The sequence below is a fragment of the Mustela nivalis genome (genome assembly GCF_964662115.1).
Source record: "Mustela nivalis genome assembly, chromosome: 3".
NCBI lineage: Eukaryota > Metazoa > Chordata > Mammalia > Carnivora > Mustelidae > Mustela > Mustela nivalis.
The window spans coordinates 121,791,757-121,812,234 of NC_139022.1; the positions used below are offsets into that span (position 1 = coordinate 121,791,757).

Here is a 20,478-nt window from a genome sequence, read left to right on the forward strand (position 1 = left end):
TGCCTAAGATGGGAACTCTGCATGGCCAAAGCTGCCCTCGGAAGGGCTTCAAGAGTGGAGGTCCTCGGGGACCAAGGTAGTGTCACTCAGTAAATGCAACAGAGCCTGATGCTTTCCTAAAGCACCAGAACGGAGAGCTGTGCGTGAATGTGGGGGCCCAGAGCATTAGCTCAAGCAGAGAACCCCTGTTTAGAGACTGCGACATTTCACAAATGTATTTGCTTTTATGCACTGGATTTGCCCTCTGACAATGAGGGGTGCATCCTCTGAGAAATGTGAGGGTCTGAGAGCAGCTCAGAGAGCGGCAGGTGCCCATGTCCCGCTGTAGGGCCACTCCGGAGAGTGTACTCTTCGGGTAGAGGATATGGGGGAATCGATGGTGCCTAGAATCTATGGGGAAAACCACAGCAGATAGAGCTCGTGGCATCATCAACAGCAGTTGCTCTTTGTGTGCTTTTGATTTTTTTTTTTTAAGTTTATCCTGTTAACTGCAACTTACGTTTATGTATATATGAGACAATTCCTGTTTTCCTATTTTACGGATATGGAAACCAAGACTCCTCGATTTTAAGTCCTTGTGTAGGGTTGCACAGTGTGGAAACAATCCCATCAGAAGTGAAACCTGGGTATGCCCGGTGCAGCCCCTTTCTCAGCCCTGGGTGCCCGGCTCCCTCCTGGAGAATTGCCTCCTAACTCCATGGAAGCTGAAGTAACGTCATCCTTGTCCTTTTGGGAGAGACTGAGGGAGGGTTGGAAAGCGTTACAGAGCCATGCTCCTTACCCCCGCAGTTTGCTGATGGGGGAGCTTATGTATATTTGAGGTCAACTGTCAAAACTGGTTTTCATCTGCAAAGACCCAGTCAAGCAGGACGGTGGTATGACTATCTGGGTGCCAGGACTTTTAATGGAAACGCGCTTGGGCTCACACGGGAGTCTAGGTCCCCCTCTCTGCCCCTCCCGTGGGGTGGGGGTGGCCAGGAGGCCAGGACCAGGGCAAGATTACCACCCTGGTGCTCTAGTTACCTCTCCAGCCCCTAGAGCTGGGCTTCCTTGTTTACTTATTTAGAGCCGAGCAGAGGAAGTGGTAAAGGAAACTTGCTGAGTCGTTTTCTGAGAAGAGACCATATTTGTTCGCAGAGGAAGCCGTTGCTTTCTGGGATCTGGTTAGAGCCGAAAAGACGTGTGCTCCAACGGGGAGGTTCCAGAAGGTAACTGGGAGTTGGAAGAGCCAAGGACATCTCTGTGCTCTGGATTCGGGGTTCTCTGTCCATGGCTACAGCACCTACGCTCCGCCTGTGAGATCTATCCCAGGAGCACAGCTATGGCATTGAAGAATGTGCCCTTTCGCTCGGACGTCCTGTCCTGGGACCCCGACAGCCTTGCAGACTATTTCAGGAAGGTGAGCCTTACTCTCTGGTCGGTGTTGAGGCCGGTGGCCCTCGGTGGGCTGGACGGAGGCTTGGAGGAGGAGTCTGGGCAGAACATGAGAGGTGCAAAACAGAGTGGGGATCGTCCAAGCCCATGGCAGCCTTACCAGCTGAGTGAGCGGGGTGTAGATGAACGTACACGCTGAGTGCACCTGGCGATGAGTTTCAGGGAGAAGGGGGGGGTCCTCAGATGGACGTGCACCCATTAAATGCCAGGCCTCTGGTGTGTGCTCCCTAGGCAGTGTCCCGTTTAACGCTCTTTGAGATCGCCGTCCTCTTGGCTCAGCTGCAAAGCAGGCTCAGGGAGGTTACAATGGCCCAAAGCCCCAGGGACTACATGTGACACACCTTTCTGGCTTCAGAGTCCATGCTCAGAGACTCAAAACTGCTGTAACCACTAATGAGATTGAGGCTGCTTATTAGAAAGGGGTGAATGGAGCCCTGGGTGTGGGAGAAAGCAAAGGCAGGGCAGGAGGGCTGGAGAAGGCTAGGACAGACAATGCCAGAACTGGCGTCTGGGCAGTCATTGCTCCTGACCTGAAAGAGGGCTCCTTAAGCCCTTAGGGAGAATGGAGTCTTGCTGGAGCTCTTGGAAGGTCTTATGAAGCAGGCAAGAGAACTACTATGAGCTCCAGATTGTGATCGGTTGAGATAGCTGGGGAAACTGAGGCACCTAAGAGGAAGAATTTCGCCATCAGGGTCAGAGGCCAGGCTTGTGGCCAACCCGAGACGGGAGTGATACTGTTCTGTGTACTGGCCCTGGAGGGGCTGCTCAAGGAACCCTGTGCTTGGTCATCTGCTGGGGGGACCACAGGCCACACATCTGCTTGGGGGAGATCCCAAGCCACATGACTCAGGGACTCTCCAACTCTGTTCAAGGGATATCCCTCAGAAGGGACATCTGAGCTTCTAACAGCCCTGTCCCTGGAGGCTTTGATGGAAATCAGTTGACATACCAGATGGTTATAAAGATGTGATTTTAAGGTCAAGACTTTCAAGGTCATTTGAGTCAACTTTCTGTTTTTCCTGGGAATGGAATGGGGCTCTCTGGGACACAGAGACACCTGGGGTCTTTATAGTGCCTCTCTGCTCCCCCTCCACTTACAGGAGAGACATGAGCGGATGTAGAAGCGGGTGTGGCGTGAAAGAGGCACAGCCCCAGGCCCTGTTATTTGCCGCTTTGTGTACATCTCGTTTTTGTTCTTCTTTCCTCCAAAAGGTCACAATAAGCTTAGGTTTCAGCACTGTGTGTGCAAAGGTGGTTGGGACAACTGACTTTTGAAGTGTTTTTCTTAAATGTAGACCAGATGGGTTAGGACAAGAAGGTGACATTTGTCAAGATGCTATAAAGTTGCATGTTACGTCCATTAAAGAAAAGAGAAAATGCTGAGAATGGGTGAGAGGATCCTGGGAACGGACTGAAAGGCCCAGACAGGCTCCATCGTCAGTGTGAGAAGAACTGTGAACAGCAATGCCACAGCAGAATGCATGGGCAAGTCCCCCCCAGGGCGGGGAGACGGATGATAGGTCAGGGGTGACTCAGGGCGATGGCCATCTGCCTGGGCTGGGGGAAGAGAGAGCCTCCTTCTTGGAGAACCCAGACCCTGGGATACATCAGCAGCACTGGAACAGGTTTCTTCTCCTGACATCGAAAGGAAGAAAGAAGAAAGGAAGGAAGGAAGGAAGGAGAAAGGAAGGGAAGAGATGGAAGAAAAACGACGGTAGGATGAGATTAAAGGGAATCTGTGATCTGGAAGCTCCCATCCCCCACGGACACAGATGGATTTCCTTGAAATCCTGGGCACTTAATTCCCCCAGAGAGAACATAGCAAATGAACTGGCCACGTAGTCATTTGGGGATGGATCTTAGTCATCAAGGATCCTGTTCAAAGAATCCACGAACAGGTACAATTGCTACTGAAGCGGAGAGGTTGGTTCCCCTTCCGAGACCCCTCCCAGGCAGCTCTAGAGTTAGACACTTTGCTCGGAATCCTGGCTCTACCCCCTGCCAGGGGGTGACCTTCCCTTCTTTACTTCACCTCTCTGAGCCTCAGCTTCCTCATCAACACACGAGAGACACTCAGAGCAACTACCTGCATGGTATTGTTGAAAGGATGAAAGGAGATACGGTGTGTGCAGCACTCAACAGATTGCGGGGGGCCAGTTTATGTTGGATAGTCCCTTTTCCTGCTGTTCATGGGACCCTAGCTGGGGATGCCCAGGCAGACTGGCAGGCCTTTGTGTCTTACTTAGATATGTGGAGCTCATCCTCTGTCTGGAATGCAAGTCCCTGAGGACAGAGGTCATGTTTTGGATTTCTTTAACCCCTCCAATTTCTTTCTTTCCTTCTTTCTTTCTTTCCTTTTTTTCTTTCTTTATTTCTTCCTTTCCTATTTCTCTCTCTCTCTCTCTCTTTTTTTTTTTTTTAAAGATTTTCTTTATTATTTGAGAGAGAGAGAGAGAAAGAGAGAGCAGGGTGTGAGGCAGAGGGAGAAGCCGATTCTCCACTGAGCAAGGAGCCTGATGTGGGTGGGGTTTGATCCCAGGGCCTTAGGACAAGACCTGAGCTGAAGGCAGATACTTAACTGAAGGAGCCATTCAGGTGCCCCTAGCCCCTCCAATTTCTTTTGACTTGGCAAGAGAGCATCCCTGGGCCATGCCGTGGTAAGGCCCTGGGTCAGAGCCATTTCTAATCCCAGCTATGCTCCCAAACCACTGTGTGACCTTAGGCCCATCTCTTCCTCTCTCTGGGCCTCAGTTGTCCCGTCTACAACACCATGTACCTGCTCTAGACCACTGCTTTCAAAAGCTGGGTCCTCATAGAATCCTCTCTGTGCTTGCTAAAAAACACAGTTTCTAGCCCCCAGGCCCAGGTATTAATGAACCAGAATCAAACTTCTGGGGAAGCCCCAGTCCACAGGGCTATCTGTCTATGTGGAGTCCAAGTCAGCAATCTGCAAAGTCAGAACCTTATCTGACAATGATGACAGTGAATGATGAATTAAAGGCAGTTGAATATTCCAAGAACTTCTACCCCATTGCATGGAAATAGAAGGGATGCTCATGGTGTCTCAGATGTTGCTCATGTTCCACACTGACCTCAAAATCAGCTTTTCCTGAGCTTTCTAACGTTTATCCCACCCTTTCAAGCCAAGAGATTACAACAATTATTTTTACTTTTTAGATTGATTGACCATTAAAAAAAAAAAAAGACCATAATTTGCCCCCCAAAAGAAGCCTGCCACAAACTGTGAGCCTCACCCTTGTGAGAAGAATCAAAGATTCTCCAGGACAGACTTTTCGCCTTAAATACTGCAGCCCAAAGTATCACATTTGGAGATTTTTCAAATGCAAATTCTTAGGCTGTTGAAAACAAGGTGAAACAGAAAACTGATAAGATTATCAACTGATGTTACTCTTTGGGAAAGCAACCAAGTTCATTCCTGTTGATCTTGTAACCTATTCTGAGAATCCAGCTTAATTTTTCTTAAATAGAGGAAAAAAAAAAACCCAAACAAACAAACAAAAAAATAAACAACTGCGTGCAGAAGGATATCCATGATGCTCTTTCTATATTTTGATCTCGATGGTGTATCACGTACACTTAAGTATGTTTGCTCTACTTACTGTAAGTTACCCTGTTACTAACAGAAAGAAGAACATTCACGGCAGAGACATTAAAGCCTTGTCCTGAGGCCTGATTGTCACCTCTGTCACCTGCTACCCATGGACCTCGTGCAAGTTATTTAACAGTCTGTACCTTTGACCCTGTCTGGAAGAAGTGAGAATTAAAGACTTAAGATAGGTTAAAATACACAGAAGAGTGCCTACCAGATAACAAGCACTCAATAATTATCAGCTGTTTCTATTACCATAATTGGAACAGCAGTTTGGTAAAAAAAAAAAAAACAACAAAAAAACAAAACAAAAAAAAAAACCTAAACGACCAGCAAATAAAGGAGTAATTAAAGAAAATGATATTTAGAATAGGTTTGTGATAACATGAGGCAGTGCCTTTATCATCATTTTAAGGTAATTTAAGAGAAAAAGTTAGGATAATAAAATGAAATAATTAAGTGATAACCTCCATTACGTTTAGAGATATGCTCAGAATAAAGTACTTTTTTTTCTTTTTTTTTTTAAGATTTTATTATTTATTTATTTATTTGACAGACAGAGATCACAAGTAGGCAGAGAGGCAGGCAGAGAGAGAGAGGAGGAAGCAGGCTCCCTGCTGAGCAGAGAGCCCGATGCGGGACTCGATCCCAGGACCCTGAGATCATGACCTGAGCCGAAGGCAGCGGCTTAACCCACTGAGCCACCCAGGCGCCCCCAGAATAAAGTACTATAGGAAACTCATCGAATATTCTCCAAGGTTGTCTTTTGGCGGTGATGCCATGATTGCTATTTATTTTCTTTTTCTCACCTCTTCTCTGTGTGGCCGAGGAGCATATGGCTAGACTTCGTAGGCTTGAAGGCACTTTCTTTTTGTAGAAGTTGGCCCTGAAACCTTCGATGGAGGCAATGTCTCCATTTCAGAGAGTCCCAAGGGGCAAGTGAAAGCAGAGCTGAGGTAGGGATCTGTTAGATAGTGGGGGGAAGGAGGGTAGGGGTCTGGCTAGCCACAAGTACCACAAATTGCTAAGCTTCTGGGGCAGATCAGTAAGGGGAACTAACAGCATGCACCTGCCCACCACTGACAGCACCTTCCTCTCTTCTTTGCAGCTGAACTACAGGGACTGTGAGAAGGCAGTGAAAAAGCATCAAATCGATGGGCAGCGGTTTTTGGTAAGTGCTGGTCAGTTTGAAACATTGAGACCAAAGCTGTTCCATATGTTTTTTTTTTTAATTTTTTAATTTTTATAAACATATATTTTTATCCCCAGGGGTACAGGTCTGTGAATCACCAGGTTTACACACTTCACAGCACTCACCAAAGCACATACCCTCCCCAATGTCCATAACCCCACCCCCCTTCTCTCAACCCCCCCTCCCCCCAGCAACCCTCAGTTTGTTTTGTGAGATTAAGAGTCACTTATGGTTTGTCTCCCTCCCTCCCAATTCCATCTTGTTTCATTGATTCTTCTGCTGTTCCATATGTTAACCAATCATGGAGGAGCCAACTTGTCTATTCTGTTCTTGGGGATGCTCAGGGTCAAGGCTAGTCTTCAGAATCTCCACACAACCCTTTGCCGTCTTCTGAGGTTTTGTATGGCCCTTGCTGACGTCATCTCTCAGGATCCTATTATCCAGGATACCTCCCTGGTCTTTCACTGATACCAAGGTGCATTCTAAAGTCAAAGTATAAGGAGGAATCCAAGTACGGTTCACACCCACACTCACACACACAAGCACACACACACCCCTTGAAGATCTTTTCAAATGCCATCCATACTTGGAGAAACCTCAGGGGGAGAAAGACCATTTGGGAGAACAGAAGGTCCTTTTTTCCCATCTCTCATTCTGGAGTACATACTCACCGAATGGGATAAAGTGTGAGATCACTCTCATCATTCATTACATCCCTCGTTCTCCCTACCACATTCACATAGCTTTTGCCAATTAAACACACATGTGTTAGGACTCTCTCTACTCCCTTATACTGTTGCAAAGAGCTTTAATATAATACTAAGATGCGGTTGTACGTGAAGGACTAAGCCCTCGATTGGAAAGAGATGCAGCTCTGAGAAGTGGGAAGTGGTTGGGAGGTGGTCTGAGCATTTCGCCTGAAATGCTACCTTTGCCTGTGGGAAAGACAAATCCCAGCTGTACCGATCTACCCCCTTCCCATCTCATGCTTCCTTGCCCTTCAAAAAGAAGTCAGAGCAAGACTTCGAAAGTCTCATGGATAGACGCTCCAACCTTGCCCTCCAAAAGAAAGTCAGAGCAAGACTTCAAAAGTCTCATGGATAGATGCTCCAAATCCTAATTTGGATTAGGAATGAGGAGGGCAAGGTAAATTGTGCTTCCTTGCAAGGCATGGCTAGCAGCAGCGAGGTCTATAGCCATGAGACCTCAGCCTTAGAAGGGGCCAGAGACATTACAAGCTCTAGCTTTCTGCCCAGCTCTCCGATCCATTTCCTATATTGCATTTCTGCCATTAACGACTGCTTGAATACTTTTAGGGATGGTGTGCTCACTACCACACATATTCATCTCCCCTTTCGAGGCAGCTCTTAAGTTTCATGCTGAGACTGAACTGTACCCCACTGGTCTGAGTTTTGCTTTCATGTGCCACATAAGACACGTGTATTCTCTGTTTCACCTACATCATGCTGGATTTTACCCATCCATTCACTTCACAAGCATTTTTCTGGGCTCCCTTTATATACTGAACCATGCCACATCCTGGGAGTATAAAAATGACTAAGGTGTGGTTTCTGCCTTCCAGAAGCTTGTTTCATGGCAATAAGGTATCTTTGGGAAGGCTCTAACCACCTTATTTGCAACCGAGGAAAAGTGTAGGGAGGCGTGATGTGAATTTTTTAAGCTCCATACCTAGTTATTGTGCTAAAGCACACACTTAATTTACTTTACTACTGCATGAGTTTTTTAACAATGTTATTTCTTCATACTGAGCCTTGAGCCTGGGGAAAACCTGGAGTTTTGTTGTTGTTGATCTTGGCACCTTAGTACTAAATGTAAATATTTCCTTCTGGTGCCTTTACCATTGGAAACTGAGATCCGAGACTCATCAGTGCTGAGTGGACCGGGAGTAAGACCTCTTTGTGGGTGGTCCTGCTTGGGGTCACCTGATGCTCTGGGGTCACCTTAAGCAAGAATTTGCCTTCTCTGAGCTTCTGACTTCTCCTGAGCTGAAGCACATTGGACCAGGTCACAGTAGGTGACAGTCCCTTCCAGTCCCCACAATACTCCCTGTGTGAAGCTTAGGCCTGCTAGGACAGGGCTGTTTCCATGGCTAAGAGATGCTCTCAGAGCAGCTGCTCATATGGTCCCGTATCCAGGACCTGTCAGTCCCTGGACACTGCCGCGTATTCTGCTTATCATGTGACCAGGAGCAAGTGGAAAGCAAGGCACTAGGAACCAGAAGAACGGGGAGCAGAGCCTGGTGTCTAGCCCCGCAACTGGGGTATTTGAAGACAGCCTCTGCTGAAAGCCCACTCCACCCCAGGTGCTCTGGGTACAGCGTGAGCTCTGAGGGGAGCTCTAATCTCTCATCCATCACTCCCAGTGTTGTAATATCCGGGACCATTCTGCTCCTGAAGACAGCAGAGGAAGTCCGCATTCTCTGTTTCTCTTCGTTGCTGGGGCTAGTAGGTCACTCGCATTGGTGTTGCTGCTGTTTTGGTTTCCTAGTGAGGCGAGAAGAATCTTGTCTGGTGGGGAAGGGGGTGCCATACTTCCAAAAAGTTGAAAGAAAGGAAGAAAAGTGTTTGGAACTGTGTCAGTTAGGAAGGCATGTGGCTGCCTTTAACAGAAACCTGACCACAGTGGCTTAACCAAACAGGGGTTTATCTTTCTCAAGTGATAAGGAATCTAGAGCAGACTCTAGGGGCTGGTGAGCGGCTGAACACAGTCACTGGGCATCCGGCTCCGCCACGCCTCCCAACTAGTCTATGGAAGACACTTGTGGCTTCTGCCCAAGGGGCTGCAGGTTGGCTGTGACATGTCAGGACCTCTCATCCACATTCCAGGCAGGAAGAAGCAGGGCAGGGCCTAGTAAAAGGCACAAAAATGTGTGGGGAATGCTTCCCCTCCTTTTCAGGAAAGCAGTAACCTTTCCAGACGTTCCATCCCGTAGACCTTAGGTTATATCTCACAGGCCGCACCTGAGTCCCATGACCTCTACTGCAGCGGGGAGGTGTAGGGTGCTCAGTATTTTGGACATGGCATGTTTACTGCTCTGAATGAAATCCAGGTCCAGGCAGCAAGGGAGCACGAGAGAGTGGACAGTGGGCGGGCACAGAGCAGCACCCGCAGTCTCCTCCCCAGCCAGGGCCCCGCTAAAGGACATACTCAGCTCCTAGTCGCCCTCCTGCAAAGGCATCAGCGATCACACAGGCAACCCAGAGTGGCCGCAGGTTTTAGAAGGAGGTAGGGGAGGGGTTATATCACACAGCACAACTCCCTACAAATCCTTTTAAACATCTCTCCTCTTTCCTCCCCATCCCTGCCCTGTTCTAAAGGCCTGTCTCTCCCCTAACTTCCTGTTCCTCCGTGTCTCCAGCCACACTCAAGTCCACCTTCTCCTTCACAATCTTGCTCGGATTCCCTCAGCCTATGTCTGCCAAACAGAAGGCAAGGGCCAGGTCCCCCCCACCTGTCTGCGGCCACAGCCCTTTGGCAGCCCCCAGGAAGCCTGCACTCTCCAAGCCACTCTGAATGTGAGTCTTGGCACGTCCCTGAGAGGGGCTGGTGCTGGAGGAAGGAGAAGGTGTTGCTTAAGGATGTTGAAAAGAATAAAAGAGAGGGGCACCTGGGTGGCATGGTCTGACTCTTGGTTTCGACTCAGGTCATGGTATCAGGGTCTTGAGCCCCATGTCAGGCTCTGCACTCAGTGTGGAGTCTACTTAAAACTGTCTCTGCTGAGGGCCTGGGTGGCTCAGTCCATTAAGTGTCTGACGTTGACTTCGGTCATGATCTCAGGGTCCTGGGATCCATCTCTATGCCAGGTTCCTCACTCAGCAGGGAGTCTGCTTCTCCCTCTCCCTCTGCCCCTGCCCTCCTAAAATAAATAAATCTTTTAAAAAATTAAAATGAAAAAAGAGAGAAGTTAAGAAGCTTGACCAAAAGCCTGATTGTCTCAGGATTCTGGGCAGACTCCAGTCCCAACCCTGTTGCCAGGGGCCTGGGTCAGACACTGCACCCAAGAGGGGGAGTCCCTGAGCCCAATGGACTCCTCACTAAGACGCCCCAGCTCCTGCACCACTGGGCGGGAAGGGAGCACGCCCAGCTCTTTCCCATAGGCAGCCAACAACCTGCCAGGCGGCTCCCAGCCCAGGAGAGGAGCAGAGAAAAAACCAAAGTCTGAGAGCTAGCCAGACCCCCGTTTATTATTATTTACTGTTTATTTTCTTTCTTTCTTTCTTTTTAAAAAGATCTTACTTATTTATTTGACAGAGAGAGAGATCCCAAGTAGGCAGAGAGGCAGGCAGAGAGAGAGAGGGAAGCAGGCTCCCCGCTGAGCAGAGAGTCCGAGGTGGGACTCGATCCCAGGACCCTGAGATCATGACCTGAGCTGAAGGCAGAGGCTTAACCCACTGAGCCACCCAGGCGCCCCATTTGTTATTTATTTGTACACAGATTATTCACATAAGGTATATTATTCCCAGAGGAGGGTGTGTCAAGCATAGACCCAAGCTCATGACACACATGATCTCATTCAGGGCTCATAACCCCTGAAAGGTGGCCCTTAGTAGTAGTATGACTCCTATTTTATAGATGAGGAAACTGAGGCTCAGAGAGCTTAAGAGTATTCCCCAAATCAGACTGCTATTCAGTGGATGGACCAAGATCCCAACCTAACCTGTCTGACTACAGAGATAACAGCCCAACCACCCATTTTCCAGCCTCGGATAGAACATCAGTGGATCCCTTTCTGTGGCTCAACATTAGCTCCATGGAAAGTGTGCTCATGTTTCTGCTATTGGCGCCCTTCCCCTCCTGCTCTGGGGCACCGTCTTGTCTTATCCTTCCCACCCTCGTCCCCTCTAGCACGGTCACCATGTCCCTCAAAGGGATCAGATGTGGGAAGAGGAAAGTCTGGGGGAAGAAAATTGACCATGGATGCCACAGAGCAGGGCTCTGCCACCAGCTCCATCACCTACAAGCTGAAATTCCCTTAATATCCTAGAGCCTCAGCTTTTTCGCCTGTAAAATGGGAACACTCATGGTTCCTAAATCACAGGTTTGATGTGAGGGTAATCAGAGTGCGAGTAAGGCAGAGCCCAAGCGTCAGTTCTTCACAAATATGAGTTCCTTCCTCCTTTCCCTTCTCTTTTCCCTCAGGAAAACCTCTTTATTGCATCCCCACATCTAGAGAATGCTACTAATAACCCTGATGGGAGAGATTTTGGGGTGTGTTGGTATAAGGGCCCAGACCTCTTCTTCAGGCTTCTCTATATGGAAACTGAGGGGTAAGAGCCTAGGGGAGAGGTCACAGAGTGACCAAATTCAGTTTACAAAGCAGGTTGTTTGGTTCCACAATTTAACACTCATCATATTCGTTTGCTCAACTTAAAATTATCGGTCGATACTTTGAACTCAGGAAATTCTACCTAAAATCCAGATTTGGGGATTCCCTTTGAAAAAGTAGATCTGGCCACACCAGGCCCACAGATATTTTATGCAACGTCTGGAAGCTGCCACTTTAGGTAGGTGGGGGGAGGTGGACTCTTGGGTTTGCTGCAGTCCCCACTACTCCTTTTCACACCCCACTCACCCAGCCCAGGGCCCTTCCTGTGTGGGTTGTAACCTGCCCGCCTGTCTTTGTTTCAGAATCTGACAGAAAATGACATCCAGAAGTTCCCTAAGCTCCGGGTGCCGTAAGTACTCCCCCCGAATTCCTCGTGTGTTGGGGAATGAGGCTGGAACGGGAAGTCTCCAGGTAGCGCCGAGATAGTTAATCTACAACTGTTGGTTTGAACTGGGAGAGTGAGCAGGAAGGGGAGAGGAAAGGGCAGTGTGCGGGAAAGAGAAGTTTCATGACAGGTTGAGAAAAAGCAGCAACAGATTCAGCCCAGCTGGTGCGTTGCCTGCTCTTGCCAAAGACAAGCCCGACTGGGGACCGTGTTTTCATTTCCTCTCTCCCAGTGGGGTGGCTTGGGCACCAGAGTCACCAGATCAGCTTCATGACAGCGTCACAACAAATCAGTGATTGCTCAAGCTTTCTGGACCTCAGTTTCCAGCTTAGGAAAATGACAGAGCTGGACTAGATGGAGAATGGCCGTAGACATCATTCTGGCTGTCAATACTCATTGCTTGAATGGCTTCCAAGGGCACCGTCCTCAGAAGAATCCCAAGCAAGGGGGGGCATGATGCATTACTGAGGTCCCACTTGGGTGCTGAAGTGAGATGCCTTGTGCACCTCGTGCCCTGTGTTTTCATCCCTCTAGTAAAGGTCTCACATGCTCAAATGCTTACTGGAGACAGGTGGGTGATACAAGTGTATAAAATGGGCCAGGTTGAAAAATACAAAGTCCTCTCAACTTCTTTTTCCTATTTCCACCTTTGGATAGACTATGGGTATGAAGAAATATTTCCCCACTATAAGAAAAATAATAGGACAAGAAAAATAATAATGAGGAAAGAGGTCATCAACACAAAGCCTCACTGTTGGTGAAAAACTAGGGAGTGGTGGAGACTGCGGCAAATCAGATAATATTTTCCATCCTGAGATAGCTGCAAGTAGTTGGCTCCAGTCCATTTGGACCCAATGATGCCTAATCTTCGAACTTACCAAAAATCCCCAGAAATATTGATTTTGTGTAATGTATTATTAATATACACCATAAGCATGTAACAAAATATATCTATGTAATATATATGTGCCTGGTCTTGGGTGCACTTGGGTTTGCATCTCCTGACCCCCATACAATACTAATACTTCCTTCATTTAATGGACTGCTCCCAGATGCAGAGAAAATGTGTCAGGCCTTTGTTAATTATTCAGGCTACAGATGTAAAGGACAGAATCCCCACTCAGGACGCTCACATTCTAGTGGGAGGGTCAGATATACAAAGCACTCCTACCACAATTATAACTGTGTTGTGGTACATGCAGGTACCTGTTCCATGCAGACATAGGAAGGCATGAGTCACATTCCCTGTGACATTCAGGGAAGACTTTGGGGAGGCAGGGAAGATAAGTTGGATGCTGACATACACCAGGAAGGGTCAGATTTAAAAAAAAAAAAAAAAGAGGTAGACATTCTAGGAATGGGCAATGCAAAGGCATGGGCACCAGGGAGTTGAATGGAACAGCCAGTGATCATGGCAGGTCAGGGAAGCTGGGGCACACATCAAGCAAAGAGCCAGTAACTGGTCACACATGAGAAGGGTCCCGTGAGCTGTCCTGAGGAATCTAAGAGGCTTGGGGAGGTGAGGGCCACAGGGACAACAGGGAGATAAAGCTGGTGTCTTGGCTTTCTCCGGGCAGTGTAAAAAATGTCAGGGAAGGGCCCAGCCTCAGGCAGGGAAGCCAGCGAGGGGGTGAGGGGCATGAACCCACTCATGGGGTAGGAGCCTCGGCAAGGACAGTGGCCCTGAACATTCAAGGCAGAGGGGATTGAATCAGAGCAGTGGAAGGAGAAAGATAAGGAAGGCCCTTTCAGCTTAGAAGATCCTTTTTTACCTTAAGGCTGAGCTCGCTTGGTGTCTGGAGCTATGCTGGAGTGTCTGGAGGAGGGGTTGTGTGAGACGTGGTTGCTAGTTATTGTGGAAGGAGGATTGTAAACACTTGTACTGGGGTGCAGGAAGGATGGGGCATTCCTTTAGCCACTTGAAAATGGAAACAAAAAGTCCCTCCAATGTGTGCCTGTGTGCCCCAGACAGCTAGGAAGCTGCCCACGGAGCATGAAGGGGAACAGGGAGTAGCGGGGAAGGCATCGAGGGAAGGTCCGGGCTGCCCTGACTCTCGAAGAGTCGCCGAGCTTGGTGGATGTGGATAACAAGCGCCAATCCCAGCTCTGCGTACAAGGGCTCTGCTCCAGGGATGAGTCCCTCGTCCACTCTCTGTTTCCCAGTCTGTAAAACAAAGGAATGCGAGAGGGGAGGCTCACTCTTCTGAAGGTTATAGTTTTAGGTTGAACAGGCAGACAGGAGAGCTTAGTGAGGGGAAGGGCAGGCTGCGAGGTCAGAGTGCTTGAGACCCAGGGCTTCCACTCACTAGCTGTGAGTCTGCGAGCAAGTTATCTGGGTTCCTTGAGCCCCCGCTTCCTCTTCAGTAAAATGGGGATAACAGCAGAACCTACCTCAGAGAGTCAGCCAGAAGGTGAGAGGAAATAATGGGGAAATAATAGTAAGCACCAAACAAGTGTTAGCGGTTCCTGTTATTTTATGCAAAATCCCAATGTTCTCAGTTCTCAGTTTTTCCTAGTCATGTTATTCTGAAGGGGGAGCATTGAGGACCAGAAAGGCATGGGTTTTGGAGCAAGAGAGAGCCAACTTCTAAAGAAGGCCCTGACTCCCACCAACCGTGGGACCTTGGGACGTGGAACCTATCAACCCTTGGAGCCTATGTCCTCATCCGTAGAAGGGAAGAGAACTCACTCTGGGGGAGTGCTGGATTTTAAAGGAGGTGCTGTCCTTGGTGCAAATAGAGATTCAATACTGATTTGTTTTCTTCCCTTGTACATAGGTTCATTGGTCATAATCATTACCCTAAAGGGCTATGGGAAAGAAATTGTGTTTATGTACAGCAGACCAAAACAAGATTATACTTCTCTGAATATCGGGATTTTCTTCCCACATGCTTTAAAAAAAAAAAAAAAATCTTAATTAAATAGATTTGTAAGTAGGCAGATACTGGTGAGGAAGGCTTTGTCTGCAGATATGGCTACTCTCTCAGGCAGTTCCTCCCAGAAACACCCCAGATACTGCAATCAAGGGGAGTTTTTATTATTTTTTTTTAAATTTTTATTAATCTGACAGACAGAGGTCACATGTAGGCAGAGAGAGGAGGAAGCAGGCTCCCCACTGAGCAGAGGGCCCAATGCGGGGCTTGATCCTAGGACCCTGGGATCATGACCTGAGCTGAAGGCAGAGGCTTTAACCCACTGATTCACCCAAGCACCCCTGAAGGAGAGTTTTTAAATAAAACAACAGAGCCTCCTTTATGGGACTGGCTTAAAGCGCACGGGTACAGCTGAGTCTTATTTGGCTCAATCAGTAGAATACACGTCCAAGTCTGCTGATGCCTATTTGGAGTTTATTTTTTTTTTTTAAATGTGATAAGTTTTATATTTAAATCCATCATGTAACTTAAAAAAAAAATAAGGAGAAGGGGGTGTGGGGTAGTGGTGGTGTAGACGACAGATAGATGTCGGAGGGGTCTATAGCCTGAGTTCCCACTGTACCCATCCCTGATGGTGGCATTGGGCTAGGAAAAGTGAAGATCCCATCAGAGAGGGATGCAGGGATATCTGGTTCTCTGTCCGTCCTGAGGGTCCGCAGGCCTCCTACTGGCAGAGGCAGCCTACCTGAGAAACAGCAGTTTCTCAGGAAGGAGGGAGCGAGGACTGAGGCAGGGACCCAGAGGTAAGTAGGCTGTTCCTGGGCCCCTTAAAGAATGTGACCCAGCCTCCCCACAGAAAGGCTACAGTGACAGGTCTGTCTCCCACATGCTCCTCTCCTCTCGCAGTCACGGGCTAATCCCTGTCCTGGTAGGCAGTCTTCCCCACAAGAGAACGGCCTCCTCTCAACTGATGGTCACTCCTCTCCCAGAGCAAGTCCGGAAAACCTGACCTCCTCGCTCAGCCCCACGTTACACCTGCTCACGTGGCCCTTGGCAGATCCCTCTCTTAGTGCCTCGCTTCCCTGGTGGTAAACACGAGAGTCATCTGCGTACCACAGAATAATTGTGGGGCACAAGGAGAATACTACATGTAAAACCATAGGGGGTCCAAGGCTGAGAAGCGGGGAACCGCTAGACCCTCCCACACGTGGTTCTCCCCTGAGGCCTGAGATGACAGTGAAAAGCACATCCGTGATTTCCAGGACCCACACCTGGCTCCTCGGCTGACAAGGACAGAACTTCTGGGGGTTTGGCTCTTGGTTCAAGGAGGCTAACCCTCAGGGGCAGAATCCTGTGTTCCTTTAAAGAAGGATGAAATCCATTCGCAGCAACATGGATGGCACTGGAGGGTATTACGCTAAGTGGAATGAGTCGGTCAGAGAAGGACAATGACCATGTACTTTCACTCACAGGCGGAATTTAAGAAACAAAAGAGGTGAACCTAGGGGAAGGGAAGGAAAAATAAAATAAGGTGAAAAGAGAGAGGGAGAGAAGCCATAAGAGACTCTTAACTCTAGGGAACAAAGTGAGGGCCGCTGGAGGGGAAGGGGTGAGGGGCATGGGGTTACGGGGTCACCGACATGAAGGAGGGCACGTCTGGGTGTTACATGCAACCGATGAATCACTGAGTTCTACCCCTGACACTAGTAATGCAGTAAATGTGGACTAACTTGAATTTCAATAACATCTAAAAAAAATAAATAAATAAGATAAATAAAATAAAGGAAGAAATGCAGAGCAAGAGCCAGAGCCAGAGTGAGGATGTGTGCTGGGTGCCCAGGGAGCGGCTGGGATAGGGACGGAACAGGCAGGCAGTGAGGCAGGTGGAGAGGCACAGGGCTGAGCAAGCAGACTTTGCCCCTTCTGGGCCTGGGAGCCTGTTGTCCTGGGACGGAGCGGCGTGCCCCCAGTGCAGGAGCGCTTGAAAGAGCGGGAGAAGGACGTTCCCCAAAGCTCTTACCATGAGAGCTACAGGGAGACATGTGTATACACCGTAAGCCTGGGAACATGACAGGAACCCAGGTGACAATGCAGGCAGCAGAGATACAGCTTCTGGGGTAACTTACTCTTCCTGTGCTCTGTGGGCTCTGGGACTTCCTCTCCTCTTCTGTTTCCTTCTGCCCTGGCCTTCTCCCTCCTCCCTCCCTGCCGTCCTTTCTGCCTGCCTTTCTTTTTATCCTTTCCTTCTTGCTTCTCTGTGACCAGCCAAGTTGATTTCGAAATGCAGGGAGGACCTCCACTTGCCCTTGGTAAATGCAGCACAGGGAACCGTTGGAACGGAGGCCATCTCCGCCTCCCCCATTTGCCCCCCCTCCTGCTCCTCCCCCTCCTTCCCCATCTCCTCCTTCTCCTCCCCATCTCCTCCCCCTCCCCCATCTCCTCCCCCTCCTCCCCATCTCCTCCCCCTCCCCCCATCTCCCCCCATCTCCTCCCCCTCCCCCCATCTCCTCCCCCTCCTCCCCATCTCCTCCCCCTCCCCCCATCTCCCCCCATCTCCTCCCCCTCCTCCCCACCTCCTCCCCCTCCTCCCCACCTCCTCCTCCTTATCTCCTTCCTTTCTCCTCCGTAAAATTAAAAAAAATTTTTTAAAAAGTCCAGGGATACTAAGAACAACACAATTGATTTCACCACCTTTTCAGACTATCAGAATCACCAGGAAGCTGGTTGGTGTTACTGCCCCCAGGCCTCACCCCCATAGGTTCTGATGGGTAAAGTCCACCACGAGCCTGGTAGTCTGTGTCATTCAGCGGTCAGGCTGGTCCGGGATTCCCTCACCAAGGCCAACGCTCTTACCTTGCTGGTGAGGAACTGGGGCCTAGGGAGGGCCGATGCCTTGCCGGAGGTCATACAGTAGGCCGGCTTAGGGGGCAGGATGTCACAGCCAGACTCTGGACAAGGACCCACATTGCGTCTTCCAGCAGCACCGGAAGGGCCTGGGACTGAGCAGTTGGAGACACGTCCCACAGCACATTATGGCTGGGACTGCATGGGACCCACCTTGCTGCATGGCTTCCCTTCCTGTCAGAGGCTTCAGCCCCAGCTTGGGGCCCATTTATCCCTAAAACAAGGCAAAGCATAGTTATGTCTACCTGCTGCCCAGGGCTGGTATTAAGTGAGGCCTGAGGTTTGTGGGGAGGAGGAGGAATGAGTCACCTCCGGCCACTCACTGTCACTTGGTTCTCTCTGTGGGTGTGAGAGTGGGGGCCGGCTCTGAAGGTTTGCTTCCACCCGCCTGCCCCATCCACCTGCAGCGCTCCTAGCCGGCCTGGCAGGCTTTCTCTGCGGCCTGCCCCAACAGGAGGGTGCCAGCAGCCCCTGTTTTGCCCCACGCTGGCCTCAGCCTCCCCCCCACTCAGCATTCTGTCACCTCTCTGCTCCTCCTCTATAGGGCCTGCGGTTTGACATTTCCTTCCTTAGCCAGTTCAAGCCCCAGAAGCCTTCAGCCTGGCTGCTAAAGATACTGGTGAGAAGGCCACCACAAAGCAGAGGAGGTCTTCCCAGGATCAAAGCAGCTTTGTGAGCTGGTCAGAGCCCACTGAGGTCTTTTGGAAGGGCCTCTGAGGGGCAGCCCCACCCCCTTCCCAGGGATCACAGCTGAAATGTCATCCCCAAGCTGAGGCCCCAGGCCCACTGCGCTGCTTTTCCATCGCAACCGCGCCCCACCCACAGGTTCCAGCCCCGCTGCCCGGCCCCCACCTCCATCGCCTGTATATCGGCACAAACCTCAGCTAGAATTTCACTTCCTGCAATGTTCATTGTTTGTCTCTTTCCACTCGCATGAAAGCTCCCTGAGTTGAGGGGCCTCTGCATGGTTCACGGAGGCACCCCGAGCACTGGGCAGAGCTCCCAGTACCTTGAAGGCCCTCAGGGCACCCCGTGGAGTGAAGGCCTGTCTGTGTGGGAGGGGCTTCTGCAGCCACCAGGGCCTGACCCTGACTCGGCCAAGGTGTGGCCACCAGCAGGGCTCCCTCGGTGGCTCTGAAGGATCTGTTGCACCCCACATGGCCGAGGAGGGAGGAGAGGTACTGCCTCAGCTTCTCAAAGTAATCGCTTAAAGGAGACAAGAGAAGTGTGTCACAAGGGCTCTGGTGTTGTAATCAGGAGGCCAATGCCAAGTCCCGTCTCCTGCTTTAAAGCCACTGCCCCATCTGGGCTGTGTGAAATCCCCGTGGCCACAGCACAGGGGAGGACTAAACCTTCCCCTCTTTCCTGCTCCATCCCCGTAAGTCCTCAATGTGTTTATAAAACGTACCCTGTCATTCTACGGAGAGAGCAGGGCTCAAAGTAGCGATCAGCCACTTCCTGGGACCGGGGAGAAGTGGGGGGGCTGGAAGCCAGGGGGAGTGATGAGGGAAGCAGGGACTAGTGGATGCTCAGGACCACATTTGCTAACTTAGCAAGTTTGTTTTAGGCCAAACTTGTTACCTTGTGATGGTCACTTTCCTGAAGGAATGTAGGTCTTCATTCATTCTCAGATGGGCCACAGGCTTCCTGGCCTCAGCTCATGGAGAGCTCGTAGCAGAGAGGAAACTGACACAAGGCCACGGTGTGTTGAAAATGGGCTGCCCTGGTAATGAGGGAGCCTGGCTTCGGCGGAGGGGGTTTTATCACTAGCCCACCCTGTGAGTCTCTGTGGCCTCATCTATAAAATGATATTGGTTTCGATCATCTTTGAGGCTCCTCCCAGCTGCCCCCAAATCTCTAGGAAGTACTGAATCCATATTCCCTTGGTCTGAGTGTTCCCTTGGTCTCATCGGTGGGCACTAAGGAGGGCTAGAGTCTACTGTCCTGGAGCCCCGAGAGTCCCCAGGGATTGGACCTTTACTGCTAGGGTGTGCTTGAGGGGCAGTCCTTCTCGTGAAGGCCTTCCCTCTTCTGGGGTTTGAGCATTTGCTAGCTCACAACACCCAAGAACTGAGAGTATCACCAAGTATCTCCAAGTCCTGGCCAAGGTTGGCCTTAGGACATGGGTGAATCAAGGAATTTCCCACTCTTTAGGATGTGCCCTGACTGGGAACGTTCCTCCAAATTTTATTAAAAAAAAAAAAAAATCCATGTCACTGAGGAGGAGGCAGCGGGGGATGGGGGAATGAAAGAAGCTACAGACTAAAGAACAGCTCAGCAGAGCTCCTGTCGAACTCTGCGACAAGCTGCTAGTTCCTCTAGGTTTCTGAGATGGACTGAGGGTTCCTGGAAGCCTGACATCCCCACAGGGATGTTAAACCAAGAGTCAGCCCCAGGAGCAGTAAGACAATAAAATACACAGTGGTCATATCTGGGTTGTAGAGCTCCAGAATTTCAGAGAAGGGGAGCCGGGGGAGAGCTGACAGGTCTGGCCCTTCCCAGAGTGTCTTTGAACTTCACTGAGGATCTGAGCAAGCCCCAGAGGGCCTGCGGGGCAGGAGCAGGGACTGGTGAGGGGATGAAGGTGGGAGAACGTGAGAAGCAGAAGCCCCGTGGAGGCTGGTCCTTGTTGGCCCAGTGCTCAAGGTTACGCAGATGAGGGAATGCCAGGGCTAATGAGAAGGTTGGGCTGGGGGAGAGATGCTGGTTTTGTCACATTGGCTATCTTTTACC

The 20,478-nt window shown here is 50.0% G+C and overlaps 1 protein-coding gene and 1 long non-coding RNA gene across 2 annotated transcripts in view; one reads left to right on the forward strand and one right to left on the reverse strand.

Annotated features, from left to right (window-relative positions):
- The first annotated feature begins 850 nt into the window (after positions 1–850).
- LCP2 (lymphocyte cytosolic protein 2) overlaps positions 851–20,478 on the forward strand; it is a 43,618-nt gene continuing 23,990 nt past the window's right edge. Inside the window, exons 1-3 of the mRNA XM_082726169.1 lie at positions 851–1,399; positions 6,153–6,215; positions 11,886–11,932. Of these exons, the coding sequence (XP_082582295.1) occupies positions 1,322–1,399; positions 6,153–6,215; positions 11,886–11,932 (188 nt within the window). The 5' untranslated portion in view covers positions 851–1,321. The remainder of the gene's footprint in view (positions 1,400–6,152; positions 6,216–11,885; positions 11,933–20,478) is intronic.
- On the reverse strand, positions 6,990–20,477 carry LOC309862370. Its single transcript, XR_014310483.1, has 2 exons — positions 17,695–20,477; positions 6,990–14,132 (listed from the first exon to the last, which is right to left on the reverse strand). It is a non-coding gene; the product is annotated as an uncharacterized lncRNA (long non-coding RNA).